Source organism: Aptenodytes patagonicus, chromosome 4, assembly GCF_965638725.1.
Source record: "Aptenodytes patagonicus chromosome 4, bAptPat1.pri.cur, whole genome shotgun sequence".
Taxonomy (NCBI): Eukaryota; Metazoa; Chordata; class Aves; order Sphenisciformes; family Spheniscidae; genus Aptenodytes; species Aptenodytes patagonicus.
In genome coordinates this window covers 49,935,610-49,959,153 of record NC_134952.1, presented here as the reverse complement: position 1 = coordinate 49,959,153, position 23,544 = coordinate 49,935,610, and the positions used below count along the sequence as shown (strand labels likewise).

Sequence of the window (23,544 nt, the reverse complement as noted above, 5' to 3'; positions counted from 1 at the left end):
TAACACAAGAGGAGCACAAAGTATGCATTGGTTATTTCGTGCAAGTCATCTAATCTTTTCAGAAAGGCATCGGAAACAAGCTGCATTTGAAGGAGCAAAAAGGGCAAAAACAGAAACAGGGTTTTTTCACTTCTCAAGCAGAACTATAGGAAGTGGGCACACATTAGCATGGTGAGGTCCAAATCTTGTGCTAAATATGATGACTGAATGCTTTCTAATGATTTCTAATGCTAATAGTATTCCATTTGCAACAGCAATATTAGTGAAGAAAAAGCTACTCATCCATTAGCCTAGACTCTATACATGAAATGAGGCCCTAGCTACCACTTCATATCCATCAATGTGAAAGATAAACACAGTTTTGCTGTGTAAAGCATTTATTCTTCCACCGATCACCCATTGGAAAGATGACCCCTATCCGGACAGCATGTCCTCATTGCTCCTCAGAGCAATAGCTGCCACTTGATCATGACCACCTGAACCTGCAATCAGATTAGCTAAGTTGTTGACTATATAGAAAAGGTAGTTCTGTGTGCCACGTGTGCCTCCTGAAACTAACTGCACAGAACTGAACACCACAAAGAACCCCTCTCATTCTATTAGAAATTACAAGTTAAGACATATAAGTCAAAACCGAACAGGCTGTAGATAGTGTAATGTTAACAGGTGGAGAATACTACTCATTCTGAAATAATGGCCTAAACTGATACTCCATGTTCAGATATGAACTGGGAATGACTCCTCCCCTTTGCTTTCCTCTTCCTGGCACAGGTTTTTGTCTGACTATAAAACTTATCATCCTGTCTCCTTTCTTAGTAACATTTGTCTATCCTGATGAATTCCTAAGCTATGTCTCATTTCATACTCCATGGCAGTACAAAGAACAAATGCCAGCTTTAAAAGAAGCACTCTTGCACAGCAGCATGGATCCTCTTGCATGGTAGTACAGTGCAGGTGTAGCCTTAGAAACAGGATCTTATTCAAAGCAGGTTATGAGCCCACAGGCTGCAAATCTTGACGTGCATGACTGCGGAAACGACAAAAGCCACTGCTCACGTGATGCTGATCCCACAAGATCACTCAGTCTAAATGCACTGTATGCCTTTCCTCCACCTGTTACGACCTGTACAATATATACCTCTGTACACATCCAACTTGTAACAAATTATCCGGCACCAATTAGACCCTTCCCCATAGCCAAGTTTTAATACACATGATGCAAAAGACTTTTAAATACACACTGAAGAGAAACCAGAGTTACTTTAGATGTATTTTCTGTGTATTTTATTGATCTGATACAATATACAAGCATACACAGCACTATAGGCATGCGTATGTGTCTGGATATACATACATACACAAAATGCCATATGTATGATACATACAACAAACAAGGCCAGATTATCTGGTCTTGCAGAGATATGCCCAGCACAGGACCAAAGACCAGGGTGGAGGCATACAAGCCCTTCAGAATAGTAACACTGTCCATCCCTACAGCCCTACAGCTGCCTGGGGACCAGGACAGCTTCTGTAATAGGACAGAAAGACAATAGGTATCTGTTTTAGATGTAGTAATAGAGAAGATGGTTGCTTTTATCTTACCACTAGTTATTCTGTTTTCCAACAGTGATCTGTTATTACTCAGATAATCATGACTCGCTGGCTTTACACCAGGAGAGAAACAAAAGGTGCACAGAAACTGCTACGTGGGATTCCACAGCATAAAGATAGCTAATAAAGCCCGTTGGGGAGCCATGGCAGATGATGAAACTGCACCAGGCCCAACAGGTTGTTGGGACCCAGGGGCTGAGATGTGGGAAGTCTGGGCAAACACTCGAGAAAGAGCTCAAGAGGAATCTTTGCTTTATTCTTTGGCCACCCCCAAACCTGTTGTACTTACACATCCCTCTAGTACCCTCTTCTAATACCACCGCAGTGGTCAGAACCCACCAGCATGCTAATAAAGTTTTTCCACAGTAAAGAATTACTACCATTTATTTGTTATTGACATATTTTATGAGAAAAACAGTAAAATCCGTCAAGTTGGTTATCAGGCAACTGGCTGTGTGATTTACATAGGAAACCACAGTTGTTGGGAGCTGAAAGAAGAGAAGCCTCATGGCCTCACAGTGTATTCTGGGAAGAACAAAATGGATAGTTACCAAGTTTGTGGCTATTTTATATTTTAACTTTTTCAGCTCATGAAAACAGAAAGAATATTGGTGATATAGCTCTGACAGGCACATTTTGCTTGTTAAACAATAACAAAATACATTTTAAGCCCTATTTTTTTACCATAAACTACTGTCAGTTAATAACCTAGACCTGAATTTCGTCCTCTGCTGCAAGTTCATGGCTTGGATCAATAAGACATGTTCCTATCATTCTCCCATCAGACATTACTGGAGAAGCAGTAGGCATCTGCATGGTAAGTAAAGAGAGAGAAGGAGAAAAACTGGGGGTCATGGTTGGTGGAGGGTATCCAAGATTATGGATAAGGGGAGAACGAGGGTATTTTTTAAATGCTTGCCCTGATATTATATTCGGCATTCGTGGTGGCACTGTCCTTATGCCAGGCTGAGCTACTGATGTTATCAAGGGAGGAGGGAAAACAAGAGATTTCTTCTCCTTAGGGAAGCTATGAATGTGTATGTTTTCATCTTTCAGTTTTGCAATATCATTAAACACCGAGGCAAGAGGTTGAAATCTGGGTTCCCAGCTGAGCACATAATCCCAGTTATAACCACCTCCAAGATCCTCATCAGAGGTGCCAAGAATTGCAAGTGAATCATACCCAGAGTCCTGCCTATCTGACATCAAGACATATTCTCTTGTGAAGTCTGTCATTATGTCCTTCTCTTTTATTCCAATTTTCTTAAGTGTTTGAGACAGCATTTTGTTATGTGCATAGGCTGTGTCACAGGCTTCTTCTCCACCTTCTCCTTTAATGGCCTGCACGCTCTCCATGCTTTGCGTGGTAGCCATGACATCTGCTTCTCCAGACTGACAGGAGAGCTGATCAGGCTCTCTTGGGATCCCTGAATCTGGCACCCGTGAGCTGCGCTCGCTCAGCACCGAGCTGGCACTCTTTCTGCAAGGATGCTCATTGATCCTTTTGATTTCCTCGTCCTCTGCAGTTTCTCCTTCAGCAGAACCATGGCCACTGGAGTCTGAATGCCTGCAGGGGACACCATCATCCTTCCCCTCTCCAATTCCTGCTAAGCTCAGCCATTCTGCTATGGCACCCATGGGAAGCATACTGCTCTCAGTACTTGGGATTTTCTGGCAGTCTTTATCTTTGTTGGCTGAATTCACATCAGTAGCTGAGGAGGATACTGCTTCTTTTTTCACACAAGAGTTCATCAGATCTTTCCGCTTATGTCTCAGAATAAGTGCAATAAGACTGACCGCAAGCAGTAGGAACACTATCAAGGAGACTGAAACGCTAATGGTCAGGCTGTATGCTGACACTATGGGATAACTCTCAGGAGAACTGGAAACATTTACCAAAACAGTGCATACTGTGAACTTTGACTCAATTTTGGGGCTATGAGCTCTCACCAACAATTTCAGGGTGTCATCATTCCTTTTGCTGCCATTTTTCTTTCTGTGAACAGTCTGAGTCAAATAAATACTACCACTGGTTTGATTTACAGAAAAGAATGGAGAAGTTTTTAGCAGGGAGTAATGAACAACTCCGTCCAGTCCACCATCGCTGTCTGATGCTGTCACTCTGCCAAGCACCTGGCCTGCTTCGTTCTTCTCAGGGAGATTAAAGAAATACTGATCTTGTGTAAACACTGGGTCAAATTCATCTCTCCCCTCAATATCTACCTGAACTGTAATGGTGGCCAGTGAGTCACCTTTGTCTTTTGCTTGGATTATGAGACAGTACCTATTCTGACTTTCGTAGTCAAACATTTGCTTTGTATGAATATCTCCTGTCAAAGGATCAATGAAGAACATGTCATGGTCTCTAGGAGCTTCACGGTGAGCCAAACACGAAGACTGGATGGAGTAGGTAAGGCGGCCATAGGAGCCTTTATCAAAATCCAGTGCATTAACAGCACACACAAAAGAAAAGGGAGGCAGATTTTCACTGACAATGCAGCTCAGGCTGGGAAACAAAAATAGTGGGGCATAATCGTTGTCATCTAGGACGCTAACAAGAACAACAGAAAAAGCCACATTTTTTACATCAGCTCCTCCATCTGTGGCTTGGATGATCAAAGTGAATTTCATGGTATCCTCATAATCCAGCGTTTTCATCAAATCCACTGATCCCGTTTTCTCATCCAAGCGAAAATGTCCCCTGTCATTTCCAGAGATCATAGCGTAAGTGATCTCTGCGTTAGTGCCTGCATCACAGTCATTTGCTGAAACTTCAGTGATGTGACTACCTACAAGGATGCTTTCTTTGACATGAATACGGTACTCCGGGCTGCTAAATACTGGAGGATTATCATTAGCATCCAGTACAGTTATTAGCACGGTAGCAGTTGAATTCAAGGAGGGCGTTCCACGATCAGAGGCAAGGAGGACCAAACAGTGAGAAGAAGCCGTTTCCCTGTCGAGAATATTGCTCAAAACAAGATTGCCAACTAGCTTGTAGGATGTTTCTGACTCCACGACACTTGTTTCCACAGAGAATAAATTGTCAGAATTCCCATCAATAATAGAGTATTCAACATACGTGTTTTCATGTGTCCAATCATAGTCGATGGCTGAAAATGTGAGGACACTTTCTCCAACCAAGGCATCCTCGCTCACACTGAGATTGTACAGCACCCTTGTGAACTGAGGGGCATAGTTATTCACATCTTCTACATGCACCTCTATGGAGGTAACTGCACTCAGAGCAGGACTGCCACTGTCCGTGGCTTCTATCAGGAGCTGGATAATGGGAATCTTTTCCAGCTGTGTCACTGGTCCTGTAGCAAACACTGAACCTGAAAGTAAAACAGAATTAATAAAGCCCCACACTCACTAAGGCAAGTAAATGTGATTCCAAAAGCTGAATCTAATCAGTCATATTTGAAAATTATTCAAATGTAATGGCTGCACACCCCAGAGTAACTCTAAGAAATCAGAGCTAATGCTGCAAAGACTACCCACAATGATGCAGTATCAAATACACATACTGCATTTAGACTAGCAAAAATTTCTCTTCCTCATAACAGGCTGAACATGCCAACTGCAGAAAATAAAAGGCAAAATAAAGCTAAGGAAATATAGGCTCCTTATTAGACGTGTCTGTGCTGTGCAAGTTCATTACTGAAGGTCGTTAGTTCTCCCATTTTGCTTGCAATCTGGTAACAGCATTATAGGCATGTTTGTTATTTAGATAGGTTTGCCAGTAAGTTATATAAGCATGTCTCATTCAAATTGCTTATCTAAACATGGGGGTTGGACTAGATGATCTTTAAAAGTCCCTTCCATCCCAAACCATTCTGACTCTATGTTCATAAGTCATCTACTTCTACTTCACTCTTCACAGTGTACAGCTAAGCACCACAGAGACAATGCCGTGTGACAATTTTCTGACCACAGTTAAAAACAACCATTAGCCAAAGATAAAGACAGGTTGGTGAATAGAGTAACAAATGGGTAAAACAGAAAACAGCTTTAACTGGGTAAGAGATTCGTATTTTCAGTGTTTGTAGTTACCATCACCAAACACACACTGCATTCAAAAATTCACCTCATGTAAACACCTGGAAACCGCAAGTAAGTGGTAAGAACTTGCTCACTGAACAATAGTTGCATATCATTTTTGCAGTATCTAGTAGTCTGTGAAGCTGATATTACCAAAAACAGTACGTACACATGCATACAGAGACACACACACACGGAGTTTTCTACCTCCCAGACTGTTACAACGTTAGGCCAGAACATTTAAAACAGTAAGTCTCAGCTATTGAAGAAAATTACGTACTTTGGAGAGAACATTCTCAGTTTAGAAAACTTTTAAATTCCATTTAGGATTATAGGATAACATAAGCTCTCTAAAGAAGTAATCTTAAAAACATACTGCCCAAGCTGTAGAGAAGCTCCATTATGATAGGTTCAACTTATACTGAAAAATAGTAAGTATGAGCTTAAATTGACTGAAACCTAATGCATGAGCTGAAATGTCATGAAACAATGCAAAACGTACAGCAACTTTTCTATTAAATCACGTCAGAGGAATGGCACCTATAGGATGTTGTAACTAGCTGCCTCGTGCACAGTTCAGGGACAAACTGAGAACTCTGGTCTTTGATGCTATCAGTTCTTCAGCGATAATGGCAGATTTAGCCAAAACATATGGTGGACTTTAGTCACCAAAGATTTCCAGAACTCAAGTGATCACTGGCAACAGGTGCGGAAGTGCAATATGACTCTTCAATTTACACTGAAAAAGACGAAATAATAAACCATGCTTACAGACTCACCATTCTTACGATCAATGGCAAATCCCTCAGAGGAAGAGAGGATTTTGTAGGAAATCATTCCATTATGCTCCGAATCTCTATCCACAGCAGAGACTGTCAGAACAGTGGCATCCATAGAAATGAGCTCTGGCAAGCTCACCTGACATATAAAGCAAAATTACAGTTTTGATAGAGCTTAATAAAAGATTTTTAACAAAAAAAACATTTTCCTTCATTTGATCTTATTAGAAAAAACCAAACACGGTTCCCAGCTTTGGAAAAAGTTTCACCTACCCATTTTCTTCTGGGACAAAACTATAAAGAGTTGAGATATTGAAAACGATGCATACAATACAGCCAATATTTATACTAAACTTTAAGCAGTAGTAAAATCCATCTAGTTCTAGTTCATTATGACAATGAGTTCAGTGAATCACTGAATCTCTTTTTTCAATAGTACACTAACGGAAGGATACTTACAACTGCAACTAAAATAGGCTTTTCTCCCTGCTTTCAGAAACACCTTGATTTTTGTACATGGAATACAGTCTGCAGTCCCCATCTGGAGTATATGATTGACCATTAAAAAAACTAACACAGGTACCCTAAAAATTCCAGCACCAGAGCACTTAATCATCACTGGATTATTCCTAGAATTTATTTTTCCAAAACGCTCCCTTTTTTCTTCATATAATCTAGGAAACCAAGAAAGTCCTTTCCTTTAAGAGCTTCCATTATTTGAAGTCCAGATACAGTATTTTTGTGACCAAAGTTTCCTTCCACCTTAAAAATCCAATTTCAAATGAACAGTATGATACAGCAGCTACCTTTGTTATAACTTCAAGTGTTAGTTTAAATCATTTTAACAGAGGGATTATATGTATATAATAGCCATATATATATATATATGAAACTATATATGAAAAGTATAAATATGAAAACACTTGAAAGGACAATAAAAGAGTAAAAATTACAGGATGATGAATAGGGAATTATACGTATCATTGACCGAAAAGAAGCAGTGTATCTTACTGTCCAAGCAACACATCAAAACATCAGGATTGTGGAGAGGGCTCAGCTGTTTACATTAGCATACTCAATAGAGCTATGCTGATTTGCATCAGTTAATAACCCTGTCTGTAATGTCTGCTCTGATCTACAAAAAAATTCCTAGCACTTGCACAAGCAAGTACTTGCCTAAACTATTCTCCAAAATCAAACACATACGAGGGTTGAGGAAAACTTAAGGCAAGGTCTAAAAATCACTTGAGTATTAATAGTGCATTTCTTTTTTTCAGAATTTAAACTTATGAGTTTAAGTGGGTAATTTACACAAATCCTGACAACTCAGGCACCTGAAAGTTTCACAGGTACCTACAGTCTGTCCCATAGTTATCTAAGTAACTAAATTGTTGTGCCTGCACACGCTCAGAGGTTGTTACTAAGCCAAATGTTTAGACTTATTTCTTGACTAAATCTGTCTGAGATTTATAAATGAAGCATTATTAAATCCAAGCCTTCTGTGATGCCTCATATTTTTGGCTCTGAGCACCTCCACCACACACAAAAAGCACCAAGTCAAGCAAACAGCTCAGTTCACAGGATTGCAGAATGGCTGAGGCTGGCAGGCACCTCCACAGGTCATCTTGTCCAACCCTTGCTCAGAGCAGGGTCACCTAGAGCAGGGTGCCCATGACTGTGTATAGCTGAGTTTTTAATATCTCCAGGGATAGAGACTCCACAACTGCTCTGGGCAACTTGTGCCAGTACTCGGTCACTGTTAGAGTTTTAAAAAAAAGTTTTTCCTGATGTTTAAACAGAATTTCCTGTATTTCTGTTTGTGCCCACTGCCTCTTGCCCTGTCACTGGACACCACAGAGGAGAGTCTGGCTCTGTCTTCTCTACTTGCCCCACCAGTATTTACAGACATTGGTAAGATCCTCCCTGAGCCTTCTCTTCTCCAGGCTAAATGATCCATGCTCTAGGCTTTCTTGGGCCTCAGCCCAAGCCCAACAGCCTAGACCCACACAAGCAAGTCCTAAGGAAACAACTCCTCTGGCAGCCTCACCTTTCGTGTGGCAGCCTTATTGCAGCCTAACTTCACCTGGAGCTCCAGGCTTTGTCTCTTTCCCATCCCTAATCCTAACTCCAAGCCATTACATGTGCTGAGCCTTAGCCCAAGCCCCTCAGCCTCAGGGCTGATGAAGTCAGGGCAAAACTCTTTTAGCAGCCTACCCTTGAGAGCCTTATATGATACATGCTCCAATTCCTTTAACCATCTCAGTGGCCCATAGTTGTCCATAGTCACTAAAACAGCTTTGTTTTAAAACACTGTTGGACAACTTGACTTCTACAACACTCTAGCAGTTCAAATGCTTGTCCAGAAGTCCAAAAGCTGAGCTCTGTACCCTCCTCAGTCTAGTAGAGGATGTTGGGGAGGTCAAAACTCATATCCCTCACTCCCTAGATGATAACCATTGTTGTAAGGCAGGGTTACACATTACAAACCATATGTGCATAGCCTACCACAGGGGCATTTGCTACACCTCTGTGGAGCCATGTAACTGCAAGTGAAGAAATTCATGCCATAGTAATGGGCCCAGAATAAATGTACCAACTTGTTTACCATCCTCTCAGAAGAAGGAAGTTCTGAACACTGGACCCTGCTCCCCAAACTGGTTTGGATTATATCCAGTAACTCCTAGTGATGAATGCATGGTGTATGGAGTATGGCTAGCATTCACACCACTTTCCTTCTGAAGTCAGAAACCACAAACATGAAAACTAAACGATTCCCTCAGTCTTTTTAGCAGAATTCCTAGGAAGGGGCTGGGGTTTCCCAGAAGAGCTCTGCTGTGTTTCTGCTCAGTAATAGTTTGCAGAGACCTTCCTTCTCAGTGTTCAAATGCATTTTTAAGACAAATATAAACAAGCACTCCTACTATTTATCTTCATATATGGAAAGACTTCACATGTTTGTTGTCCATTTGCCATGTTCCCACCTGATATGAATCCTGAGTAAACACTGGTGGGTTATCATTGATGTCCAAAACAAGGATGGTGAGTTCTGCTTCTGTTTGATGTACAGAATCTGAAACTATGAGTCTCAGCTTATACACAGCAGTTTCTTCAAAATCTAATGGTTCCACCACTGTGACTACACCAGTGTGTTGATCGATGGCAAATTTCATTCCAGGACTATTATCATAAATAAAACCAAACTGAAGTGCTGGCCTGGAGTCCGCATCACTTGCTGACACCTGAGTCACTATAAAACCAGGCAGGGCATCTGAAACAATAATTTTCAGAATAAGTCATAGCTAAAAGATGATGTTACAATTTCTGAAGATTTTGCCAATTTTGTAATATTGAATCTTAGATATATGTAATCTTTCTGTATTAGCTTTTGGTGTATTTTGACTTTGTGTTTTAGAATAAGAGCAATATCCAGAAATGCTATGGAAACAGTACTGGATTTCTTCAAATGCATCTGCTTTATCCCAATTTTAATTTGGGTTTTCTTTAGACTTTCCCAGATTCAGTGTAGCCATAACTGTTTCTTCACCAGCAACAGGAACTTCCATGGTTTTCCACATGCATTTAGGTGACATGAATTTATTGAACAGTGTCAAACTTCCACAACAGTATTTAACTGAGGCATCAGAGTCCCCTGGTCTTTGTAGAGCCAGCAACTGCAATTCTGAAGCTTGTCCAGAGGAGGAGAAAAGCCACTAGAGAGACACGAGACATGCAGCCAGACCTACGTGGCACAAAAGTCTTAAGAGCTCAAGGTGTATTCCTATGAGATTGAGGAACTGGATACAGACAGCTTTTGTCATGTGCCAAATTGACAGTACCAGGGATTTCAAACTGAACCTATCAGTGATCATCTAACAAAGCCTGGAGCTAACAGAAAGTAAACCATTCCCCATTTGCATGCCTGGGGCATTAGCCTCAAACATGCGGTGTGATGTCCTAAAGCAAATGTTCTTAAACAGAATACAAAAACCTAAATAAGTAGCCAGTAGTTTACGGCTGCTGTGCATCCATGACTCCCGTACTTGTCATTACCAGTGGGAGCTAAATTTAGGAAAGGCTAAAAAAATATCACTGGAAACACAGCCTTGATATCTTTTGTTAACAGGAGTACTGGAATTTCAGCACCTAAATCTTTATAAATGTTCGGCTGTATATCTTAATGCATCACATATATGATGCCTGTATTCGAAAATGCTGGGCTTAAGATTCAAGGTCTGCAATGTTGAGCTTATGTCACACAATATACCAGATGTATGCTGGGATTAGAACTCAGGAGGTCCTGGGTCCTCCTCTTCATGATCATCTACTGGATCAAGCTATAGAGCATTTTAAAGCTTCATTCAAATTTACAGAAATTATTTCTTTCATCACAATGAAGTTAAAAATGTCTCATTTCTAGCAATGCTTTTTTAACTTTTAACACCAAGTATTTTTATTGGAGAAAAGCAGAAATTGAAGACATCTGAAGAATATGACACTGCAGTCCAAAATTAACAGATTACAGATGTATTTCTGTAGAGTTTGTTTTCCTCTTTCTGAATTGCCTACGGTTTTGCTCCAAACTATTCTTAAACACAATGTCTAAAGATTAAGAATAATGCCCCTGAGAACAAAAGCAGATCACAATTTACTTTGATATTTCAGTATTAATATGATCCATTATCCTTTTTACTAGAGTCGCTTGGTTACACAAATCACCAAAAGCACTATTGTTGTTTGACAAATCCCAGTCTTAATAAAACTTAGCTGTACCATCACACTTACTTTCTGGGACCTCCACTTCACCTAGTGGTTGGACAACTGGAGCGTTGTCATTAACATCTAACACTTGTATCTTCACAATACTTGTAGCAGAAAGTCTGGGGTTTCCTTTATCAGCAGCTTGTACAACCAACCTACAATTAAAGGAAGCAATAATTGTCACTACTGGTCAGAAATCGCAGAATTATCCACCAATGTTATAAGCAGGGGAAGAATTACAAATGAAAAGATTAGCCCTTTCTGCTCCTCCTTGCAACTCTTAAATTCCATCTTTCTTTCTGTAATGTTGGCTGTCTGGAGTTTTATTTTTTGTGTCTTGCAGGAAAAATGTCCAGGAGAATCTAGGTGGCAAAAACGTAACAAAATCATACAAAGAAAAGGAAGTATTCATTTGTATTCATTTCACCCAATTTCATACCAAATGTAGGTGGTTAAACAAGCTAGCAAGACTCTTTCAAATAAGACACCTTTCTCCAGTTTGTAATTCAGAGCAGGAATTAAAACCTAAGTACTAAATTGTCCTTTGGAGGAACCTGCCTCTCCTCATTCTTTACAAAGGGACAACAGGAATGTGAAAATTGGGTAATATGAAAACATCCTAAGTAATATTCAGCCAAAATGTCTGCAGAGATAAAATAGGCCCCCTATTATATTATAAATGTAAGTGATAAAGTGAAAAACCTGAATACATGCACCATTTGACAGTAGCAAAGATCCCATTGATTTTAGTGGGACCAGAATCTCATTGTCAGATTAAGAGAGTTTGCCTGTACGCTTGCATTTTACACCTGCAGAAGGATGGGTAGTAGATTCTGTTAACAACCTTTTGATTTCCACAAACAATGTAGCAAAGAAAATGGTAAGCAACGACCTGATAAACATGGATAAGAGGATGTTTACTCTCTGTGGGAACTAGCTTCTGAACAATAAAGATCAAATGTTTATAGTAAGCAAAGATTATTTGGAAGACTTCACCCCTCCCCAGTATTAAAAATTATCCAGAAGGGAATTCAAAATTAAATCTAACTCAACAGGTGCTCTAAAAAAAGGAACAGACAAAAAAAAGAAAACATCGAGCTATGCAAAAGGATATACAAGTCAGAGCCTGGCACCTCAATTAAATGTTTTGTGTACTAACAGTTGTTTGCATGTCGCATCATATTTTCTGGGTCTCCCCACAGATCTTCCGAATGCTTTATTTCTCCCTCTTTCTTCTAAGTCACAGTTTCTGTTTAAAGTGTCAAATAGATACTACTTCCTAAATGTTCACATGACAATATGGAATACCAAGGCTGTAAGTCAAGCTGTGGATTGTAGCACTTCCATTCCTGAACCGCACCAGCTCTGGTCTGGGTGTCCTTGTGGTTTCTGACGCCGACAGAACATATAATTTGAATTGCAGGCTAGTATTCAATTGGTGACCATGTATAATTCCATATAGAAAGTGTATTTTTTCTAGAATGAATATTGGTAAGGTATACATATGGAAATATTTTACTAAAAATAATCACTTTCTAAAGTTTCAGGAAAAAACTCTCATAAAAACATCTCAGCCAAGGCATTAAAATCAAGGTTCTGTCAACACTTTCATTATAACTCCTATTATAAGGGACTTAAAACTTCTGGGGATGACAATGTTCAATTTAGATAAAATAAACAACTCCGTGCAAATTTGAAAGAACCAATGGTAACATTTTGAAATTAAACAGGAAAACAGTTTTGAAAGCTTCTTTTGCTATTCACTTTTCACCTAACAATGTACACATTAATAACATTAATAAAGAGAAGGAATATGAAGCTTCAGATTCCTCGATGTCCTGGTTTCAGCTGGGATAGAGTTAATTTTCTTTCCAGTAGCTGGTACAGTGCTGTGTGTTGGATTTAGGATGAGAATAATGTTGATAACACACCGATGTTTTAGTTGTTGCTAAGCAGTGCTCACACTAGTCAAGGACTTTTCAGCTTCTCATGCCCTGCCAGCGAGAAGCTGGGAGGGGGCACAGCCAGGACAGCTGACCCAAACTGGCCAAAGGGCTATTCCATACCATATGACGTCATGCTCAGTCTATAAACTGCGGGGAGTTGGCCAGGGGACGGTGACCGCTGCTCGGGAACTGGCTGGGCATCGGTCAGCGGGTGGTGAGCAATTGCATTGTGCATCACTTGCTTTGTATATTCTTTTATCGTCATTATTATTATTATTATTCTTTTCCTTTCCTTTTCTGTCCTATTAAACTGTCTTTATCTCAACCCATGAATTTTACTTTTTTTTTCCCCGACTCTCTCCCCCATCCCACTGAGAGGGGCAGTGAGCAAACAGCTGTGTGGTGTTTAGCTGCCTGCCAGGTTAAACCACAACACTCGAACAAACTGTCAATTTAAAATGCTAAATTCCAACACAAATACTGAAATAAATCAGGCTCCCAGTTAAAGACAGATGTAAGAATTATTATGCTTACATGTTCAATGCTTCATCAACAGTAAACATCCCTCCTTTGAAGGATTTATGCCAGGCATTCTTTTAAAGTACTAGTTACAAATAAAATGTATCATGGTATTTAAATGACTAAAAATCAAAAGTGATGTTTTTGATTCAGTGAAAAACAAACTCCAAATGAAGTGTTCTGTATATTAAGGTAAAACAAAGTATTTCCTTTAGGACGCTATTATCAAATTACACTGATATTTGAAAAAAAAAAAAAAAAAATTCCGTTGATCTTTTTGATGTGGTTTTCTAGAAGTTACTCTGGTTCATAAGAATTCTGATTGAATGTTTAAAACTTTGAGGCCCCAGAGGATAGGAAAACTTGCAAATACTTTAACTGATGCCACAACCATATGGAAAAAAAAAAGGTAATCTCTACTGACACATACAAAGAAATCTACTTTTTGTAGAGACTGCAGTACATAAAAAAGGTGTATTAATGAATCCGCATACTCTTATTTTCTCTTCAACGCATGATTTATTTGCTTTCTAATTCCAATTATGGCATGACCTCTAAGAAAAATTGTCATGTGCACTTGATCATATTTACTCACAGTTTCTTAGAAAACAGGAAAAAAAATAATACTTAGTACAAGACAGCTTATAGATGGAAAGAGCTTACAGAAGCATCTTTATCAGATTACAGAGAAGAAAATTTGAACTATATTCTAATTAAAGAACAGAACATGCCCTATTTCTTAGATTTGGTTTGAGTGCTTTCTCTGTGTCTTTACGTATTTATAAAATTGGTTCCAAAGAGGGAATGGCTGTACGGTTCTTAAACTAAAATCCAGGAACTGTCATCATTCCTAAGGTGAATCATCACGCTCGCTTATATCAGTAAGTGTTGCCAATGATTAAACAAGACTATATTTCTCCCCCTAAGTATGCAAGAATCCATGGTATAAATGGGCAGCTTTAGCGCTGTTCTCAATGCTGTCTGGCTTGCACCCAGGCTCTGTGGGTAACGGATATCAACCGAAAACTATAAAATACGTAACATGAGCAATCTCAAGTTAAAGTGAACAAAAAGAAGAATATATTTTTACAAGAACCTTGCATACAAACCTGTAAGATGAAGTGTTTTCATGATCTAGGACTGTATTAGTTGCTAAAATCCCTCGTGCTGAATCAATTAGAAATGTTGCATCTTCATTACCAGATAAAATTGAGTATTCAGTTTCTCCATTCAGCCCACTGTCAAGGTCAGTGGCAAACACCTGTTTGGGAGCAAAACTGAGGCTTAATTCAAAACGGCAGAATGCGATTTCAGAAAGACAAACCTTATACTACAGTCATCTATTTCTGGTTACTTTCCTTTCGACTGCACAGATTTAAGTGAATAACTGGTCACCAACATGAGTGTCACGTGAGGTCACAAAATCTGCTCATGAATTGCAATAGGATGCACATGAATTCTTTCCCTGGGTAATTTGAAATTCAGCTACATGAAGCACTAGGGCTGAATGTGATCATTTTACAGTGCTTATATTACTATAAGGTTGCTGTTAGAATGCTGTCTCTGTTTAGTGCATAAAAATGCACTTTCCTGGGGGTCTTTGATGGGCCCTTAAAATATTACTGCTATACAAACAGACAAAGGATAACATAATTAAATTATTAAGTTTTCAGAGCTTTCATGGAATAGTTTATTAATTATTTTTAAAAATACGAACCAGAAAATGTAGAAAGGGCAGAGGCAAGCTATAAAACCAACAGAATAAATAACATTCACGAGCAGTGAACAGGTTTCTCAAAGACTCCTCTGACTCTTTGAAGAGTCGTCTTTGTATTTTTCTGGTTGCTGAACAAGCACTATAATGAGTACGGGATCCAAACCATAGCAGAGGCAACCAGTCATGTTGAATAAAGGAAACATAATAGAATGCATTCTGTCATAAAATTTTGACTACACATCTGGGTTGACTGCCTTTTGATTTTTCTCCATTCCTGAACATATGTTTCTCTAAATACAATGTCTATCAGTTTCTAATCACTTTGCCCTGGAGGCATTTGTAGCTTTCCATTTATTTATTCTCTAGAGAAGGAATATCTTTAGTACCTAACATGACCCTCACTGTGACCTGACTTGCAATGCAGGAACATGTACTGAGGAAATTATGCGTTCTTCTAGTCCAACTGATGTCTTCTTTTGCTCTAACATAGCCAGCTGGAAACACTTTCAGAGAATGGATCCATTCAGAGGAAGAAGTGTTTGCACATTTAAATTGAGACAAGCTGCTCTTTAGGCATCAGATTTTAAATTGAACGCTTGGGTTTGACTCTACTAGTCTGATGAGTTGAAAGTTATTCTTTTTATTGCTATAGGCTTTTCAGTAGATGCATTAATGCAAGACCCAGCCTATATTGTAACCAGAACCACAGCTTTGAATGGTATTTTTCAACTGCTTGAAGAAAGAAACAGAAAATTAAAAAAACAAAGAATTTACAGTCCAGCTGCACAACTATTAAGAAAAGAATTCTCTTTCAACTTAACAAACCTGAATGAAAGATTTGAAATGTGGTCTAGAAAAAAAGTCATTGAATATTTCAGATATCCAAGCAAAGTAGTAGCAACACCAAGAACTCCACTCTCAGTTTTTAAGAGACAGTGGTCCAGAAGAGACCTAGCAGGACTGTAGTCATGAACAGATCAACCAACTTCTTTTTAACTACAGCACCGGGCTTGGGAAGATATATTTCCACTTACCTGTATGATGTCTGTTTTAGGACTTTGGCCTTCCCATACTGATGCTTCATAATAGCTTTGCTCAAATTTAGGTACATTGTCATTCACATCTTGTATTAAAACTGTCACTCCACAGAGTGCTGAATTCAAGCCATTTTCAGCCAAAACTGAAAGATGTATTTTTTTCTTAACTTCATAATCAAGAAACTTTGGCCCTTTTACTGTGATTGCACCTGGTTTATTAAAATAAAAATAAAAAAATACTGAGACGTGACACGTATTCAGGAAAAAACACGCACCAACGCAGTTATGAAGTCCCTAACTTATATGGTCTCCTTCACTGAACACATGATAGAATTCCAGCAAGCTCCCCACCGTGTCCTTCCTCTGCCTAACATCACCCCCCACATGCTAGTTACTGTACAAATCTTGGACAGCTAAGTTTTCACTGATCAAGCACCATGTTGGCAATTTCCTGAAACAAAGACGATTCACTTGTAGAGGGATAGAGAGGAAGAAAGCGGCTGCGTGACGTGTGCTCCTTGACACATGACAGTGAGCCAGTTGTGTCTGAAGAGACTCTTGGCCCTCATCTGAGAGTGGCTACATCTAGCCCTCCATCTATATCCAAATTGGGCAATAGCTGTATCAATTTCTGTATGTGACTGACATACAGACATACAGGTATAAAACACTGACTCCTTCTGATGCAGTGAGCCTCCCCCCGTCACTGTTATTCTATCAAAAGTAATCAGTGAAAATTATTGAGACTACAAGCACAACTAGACATCTCCACATTAAACCTGAAATGTCCTTGGAAATCCGTGGTCATTGTTTCAATGTTCTAGGTAATATAGTAATATACTCAAAATTCTTCATTACATCTAAACATCAAACATAGTTCATTTGTATGATAATTTCATTAGAATTCAAATTCAATTTTGCATGGATTTTTCAGTAACGATGCCATGAATATCTATATCTCAAACTTGTGATAGCATAAGAACCCATCTACTGTGGCTCTCCAAGCTACTGCTTTTTAGTTTTTATTTTCTAAGATAAGCAGCAATGATTGGCTGTTGTTTATGCATCTGTCCAGTGTTCAAGAATTGCGTCTTGAACATAAACATTTCAAAGCTGGCAGATGGTCTCTGTTCAGCACAACACTTAAAAATTACCACATTCTGTATACAGAAAAAGCAAAATAGACAGTGGCAGAAGGAATACACTTCAAGACAACAGAGAGTAACTGAAAGAATCTAGTGTAGAGTGGTGCAAATAATCAAGTGTGAGGTACACCACCTAGAAGGAACAAGTGAAAGAACCAGAGTTGCTCATTCATAGAATCATAGAATAGTTTGGGTTGGAAGGGACCTCTAAAGGTCATCTAGTCCAACCCCCCTGCCGTGGGCAGGGACATCTTCAACTAGATCACGTTGCTCAGAGCCCCGTCCAACCTGACCTGGAATGCTTCCAGGGATGGGGCATCCACCACCTCTCTGGGAAACCTGTGCCAGTGTTTCACCACCCTCGGCGTAAAAAATTTCTTCCTTGTATCTAGTCTAAATCTACCCCCCTTTAGTTTAAAGCCATTCCCCCTTGTCCTGTCACAACAGGCCCTGCTAAAAAGTTTGCCGCCACCTTTTTTATAAGCCCCCTTTAAGTACTGACAGGCTGCAAGAAGGTCTCCCCGAAGCCTTCTCTTCTCCAGGCTGAACAACCCCAACTCTCTCAGCCTTTCTTCATAGGAGAGGTGTTCCATCCCCCTGGTCATTTTCGTGGCCCTCCGCTGGACCCGCTCCAACAGGTCCACATCTTTCTTATGCTGAGGGCTCCAGAGCTGGACACAGTACTCCTGGTGGGGTCTCACCAGAGCAGAGTAGGGGTGCAGAATCACCTCCCTCGACCTGCTGGCCACGCTTCTTTTGGGGCAGCCCAGGATACGCTTGGCCTTCTGGGCTGTGAGCGCACATTGCTGGCTCACGTCCAGCTTTTCATCCACCAGTACCCCCAAGTCCTTCTCGGCAGGGCTGCTCTCAATCCCTTCATCCCCCAGCCTGTATTGATACCGGGGGTTGCCCCAACCCCGGTGCAGGACCTTGCACTTGGCCTTGTTAAACCTCATGAGGTTCACACGGGCCCACTTCTCGAGCTTGTCCAGGTCCCTCTGGATGGCATCCCGTCCCTCTGGCGTGTCGACCACACCACTCAGCTTGGTGTCATCTGCAAACTTGCTGAGGGTGCACTCGATCCCACTGTCTATGTCACTGATGAAGATATTAAACACAACCGGTCCCCATACGGACCCCTGCGGGACGCCACTCGTCACTGATCTCCATCTGGACATTGAGCCGTTGACCACTACCCTCTGGATGCGACCATCCAACCAATTCCTCACCCTTTACCGGACAGTCCACCCATCAAATCCATACCTCTCCAGTTTAGAGAGAAGGATGTTGTGGGGGACCGTGTCAAAGGCCTTACAGAGGTCCAGATAGATGACATCTGTAGTCCTTCCCGTGTCCACTGATGTAGTCACTCCATCATAGAAGGCCACTAGGTTAGTCAGGCAGGAGCTGCCCTTGGTGAAGCCATGCTGGCTGTCTCGAATCACCTCCCTGTCCTCCATGTTCCTTAGCATAGCTTCCAGGAGGATCTGTTCCATGATCTATCTTTCCAGGCACAGACGTGAGACCGACTGGTCTGTAGTTCCCTGGGTCTTCCTTTTTTCCCTTTCTAAAAATGGGGGTTATGTTTCCCCTTTTCCAGTCAGTGGGAACTTCACTGGACTGCCACGACTTCTCAAATATGACGGATAGTGGCTTAGCAACTTCATCCGTCAGTCCCTTCAGGACCTGCGGAGGGATCTCATCGGGTCCCATAATTCTAGAGTTGGGTTCTATATTCTATTTGAATTCTATAATTCAGGTGCCATGCATTCTAGAGAAGTGCACACGAAGAAGAAACAGGGTAACAGTCTTCAAATATGTGAAGAATAGCTTTTTTGCCTTTGTCTTAGTCTATTGTTACTAGGTTAAGAAGTGATAAGTTTAAATTGTTTCAACACACATTCAGATAAATATGAATAAAAACTTTCCGCTGCCAAGACTTGTACAGACTATTGAGAGGGTTTGCAGAAACACTATCAATGGAGGTTTTTAAGAACACGATAGACAAACTTCCATCAGATTTAGGCACAGCTGATTCCTTTTCTGTGTCAGAGGACAGACTAGTTCATGTCTTTGGGTCACTTCCTACTATACTTTATATGATTCTACAATATAATAAATCCCCCTAGAATGGGAGAAAGTATTCTCCAAAATGGGGTTAATTAACATCAGTGCTTGAAAAGACAAGTAGAGCAGACCTTTGGCTGTTCAGAATACCTAAGATAGAAAGGGCATCAATATAGCTCAAAATACTTCTGCTGTAGAAACAATGGGTAGCGAGTTACTGGTGTCAAAATAATGCTGAGGTAAGAACTGCTATTAAAAAGACCTGAAAGGCTGCACTTCAATTAATGTTTTCTAAGAAACAGAAGAAAGCTTTCAGAAGAAAGGAAACAGAAGAAACCACAATGGCTCAAATATCTCAAAAGAAGACTTGTGACATCCACTGCTATAGAAATTCCACTATTGTTTGTGAAGAGAGTGCTTATGAGACTCTTAAAAACATTATGTAACCTTTTTTCAGACTGGCTTGATAAATAAGAGGAAAATCCCATTTGATTTTTTTTCCCCCCCTTTTTTTTTTTTTGCAGGTGATATCGGAGAAGATTCACTTTCTTGGGGATTAACTTGTCTGGCTCTAAGATGTACTTTAAGATTAATCTTTCTAGCTTTATTTCAGTGAAATAAGAAGGACTTGGAAATCCAAGTGCATGCACTTTAAGTGCCCCTCACCTAAACAAAATAATTTTAACTGTCCATCAGCATCAATCATGATAGCTTTACAGGAGTACACCACTTGATGCCTGGAGACATCAGAATAATCAGCAATTAAAGTCTCCAGGTACTCAGGGAGAAAGCCATTTGTTAAGAGTACAACCTATTTACACTATTTCTGAGGAAAACTGCTTATACTGTCTATGCCATCCCAGAAAGACTCCAGCTATTCAGAAGGCAAAGTTGCAGATGTACAGGAGCTGAGAGGCAACCAGAGTAGCTATGCTCTCTTATGCGCCTTAGATGAGAGCACATAAATGCACACGGGGAACGCGCCGCTCTCCTGCCATCAGAATTTCCTGACTGAAGAGCAGGTGAAAGCAGACCTGCTGCAGAACACAAATACAATCGCCAAAAAATAAACAAACATGACTTTCAGGGTTGTCAAGGTTTGCCTGAAACAAAGAGCATTAAACTCAGCAAGGGTCTAATGCTTCCTACATTAGGAGCGTTTTGAAGGATTATGTTTATTGAATTTTTGGGCAACCTTATGATGAGAAACAAGATGAGGTCTCCGCTTGGGTCACAAAGCAATAGTTTATCAACTCCTAACACCTGATCATTAGTTAATCAGAACTGAGTGTTTTAAACAGGTATACTGGTGTTCAGTTTCTTTCCACATCAAGTTTACAATAGCGCAGGTCTCTCCACATCCCTGGTTTTACTAATGATTTCTTTGTAACAGATACTCTTAGATACTCTAAGAGCCCCTTGTTCTTGTAGTAGGAACTTGCTATATTTTAAAGACCACACTCTTTAAGCTACACACAGACACTTGAAGAAAAGATATATTTATAAAAATGTACCTGTAATGGGGTGTATGGAGAATATGCTTTCCTTGTCACTGAAGATGCTGTATTTTATGTTTTCTCCTGTAAATTTGCGTTCATAAGCTTCTACAGTTAGAAGTGATATACCTATGGAAGGAATAAGACATTTTCATCATGTCCACTCTAGAAGGTTTTACTCTAATTTTATATTACTGTGATTAGTAGCAGATGCACAGCCAAACACCTATCTACTAGACTACGTGCTAATTCATGAATTAAAATAGTAGACAATAAAAACAACTCCTCCATGACTTTCACTGCATTACAACTTCAAAGGCAAGGCACTGTCTAACCCTCCTTGCGCAGCAAATTATTCATCTGATCACAACTTCATCACCTGCCTAAATAAAATGATGAGTTTTAACTTTTCCTAATTGCAAACTCCCATGTACCACTGGAATTACTTCTTACCTGAAGTTGTATGTATTCCTTTTATTCAGGTTATGCTGTCTTTGGTCATTTAGATCTCGCCTTTTCATGAATTCTTTTAAGGAAAATAGTCCTTTTTTGTGCATCATAGGAAAGCATGTTACCCCTGAATCACCATAAAAAGTTTATTTTTCTATTATTTATCTGAATTCAATTTGGATTTTTGAACAATATTTTAAATGAAATATTCTTAAAAATTTTAATTAGCTATCTTCTGACAGACAGAATGAAAAGATGAAACTACATGCATAGCTCTGTGTCAATTCAAGCAGAATCCAAATTCAATGAAAAGAGCAATGATTTAATATAGAGTACAAAAGGCATGAAATAAAAATCCTGTTTGAAATAGGATTAGAGGAAAAATGGGAAACTGAATACATTATCCTGCTCAGAATCACCACGTTTAACAAAAATGTAGCATGTTTAAAAAGCATTATCAAGGTTTCCAAATATTATTCTTTTCAAGTAAGTTATGAAATTGTTTAGTATATATGGCAATTGATTTTAATGGATTTTAATTATTTAATTTAATTGTAATTGATTCCACGCAACTGTGATGGAATGAGGTTACCATGCAACCTGAACTCTTTCAAACAGCATTACAGACAACTAGCTATTTTATTGCATTACAAAGAGCATGCTGTTCACACTTAGTGTCCTGGATGTCAGAGGAAAGGACTTAAGCGTAAAAATGAGAGGAAACATTGCTTTTAAAACTACCTGCTACCTTTTTTATTTTAGCATTGTTACTTATTAATTTTTAAAACCAGAAAATTTTGTTCTAAATGGTTTGTCATTTGCTCCTAAAATCTGACTGTCAAAAGCAAAAATATTATGATTTTGACAGATATAATTTTCTGTACTAGTCAATACATTTGTAAGATATTTACTAGAAAAGTTCTGGAAGTAAGATCCAACTGTCCAATAGGTAAAGACTGATATGAACGCTGCACTGGGTTTTTTTAGGAACTAAAATAAGGGGTTGTAGCTTGAATTTTCATTGCCGGGCAACTTTGATTTACTACAGAAGCCTGCAAGGGCAATCATTCATAGCATCCTCAGAGCAGAGTTAAAGATAAGAAAAAAATTCAAGGTCCGAAGAATGTCACTGTTTATCTTCTAATGCTGTCAGCAGTCTTTTTGTTTGTTTGCTTGTGTGTTTAAGAAGAACAACTACCAGAAAAAAAGGAATCATAGAATCATAGAATCATTGAGGTTGGAAAAGACCTCCAAGATCATCGAGTCCAACCGTCGACCCAACACCACCATGCCCACTAAACCATGTCCCTAAGCGCCGCATCTACACGTCTTTTAAATACCTCCAGGGATGGGGACTCCACCACTTCCCTGGGCAGCCTGTTCCAATGTTTCACCACTCTTTCAGTCAAGAAATTTTTCCTCACGTCCAATCTAAACCTCCCCTGGCGCAACTTGAGGCCATTTCCTCTCGTCCTATCACTTGTTGCTTGGGAGAGAGACCGACACCCACCTCGCTACAACCTCCTGTCAAGTAGTTGTAGAGAGCGATGAGGTCTCCCCTCAGCCTCCTTTTCTCCAGGCTAAACAACCCCAGTTCCCTCAGCCGCTCCTCATAAGACTTGTTCTCCAGACCCTTCACCAGCTTCGTTGCCCTTCTCTGGACACGCTCCAGCACCCTCAATGTCCTTCTTGTAGTGGGGGGCCCAAAACTGAACACAGTATTCGAGGTGCGGCCTCACCAGGGCCGAGTACAGGGGCACGATCACTTCCCTACTCCTGCTGGCCACACTGTTTCTGATACAGGCCAGGATGCCATTGGCCTTCTTGGCCGCCTGGGCACACTGCTGGCTCATATTCAGCCGGCTGTCGACCAACACCCCCACGTCCTTTTCCGACAGGCAGCTTTCCAGCCACTCTTCCCCAAGCCTGTAGCGCTGCATGGGGTTGTTGTGACCCAAGTGTAGGACCCGGCACT

The 23,544-nt window shown here is 40.1% G+C and overlaps 1 protein-coding gene across 1 annotated transcript in view; it reads right to left on the bottom strand.

Moving 5' to 3' along the window:
- Window positions 1-1,243: 1,243 nt before the first annotated feature.
- DCHS2 (dachsous cadherin-related 2) overlaps window positions 1,244-23,544 on the bottom strand; it is a 123,771-nt gene continuing 101,470 nt past the window's right edge. The window contains exons 14-20 of the mRNA XM_076337533.1: window positions 21,138-21,248; window positions 16,409-16,620; window positions 14,767-14,918; window positions 11,217-11,347; window positions 9,416-9,702; window positions 6,435-6,573; window positions 1,244-4,949 (exon numbers count right to left, since the gene is read on the bottom strand). Coding sequence (XP_076193648.1) covers window positions 2,320-4,949; window positions 6,435-6,573; window positions 9,416-9,702; window positions 11,217-11,347; window positions 14,767-14,918; window positions 16,409-16,620; window positions 21,138-21,248 — 3,662 coding nt within the window. The 3' untranslated portion in view covers window positions 1,244-2,319. The remainder of the gene's footprint in view (window positions 4,950-6,434; window positions 6,574-9,415; window positions 9,703-11,216; window positions 11,348-14,766; window positions 14,919-16,408; window positions 16,621-21,137; window positions 21,249-23,544) is intronic.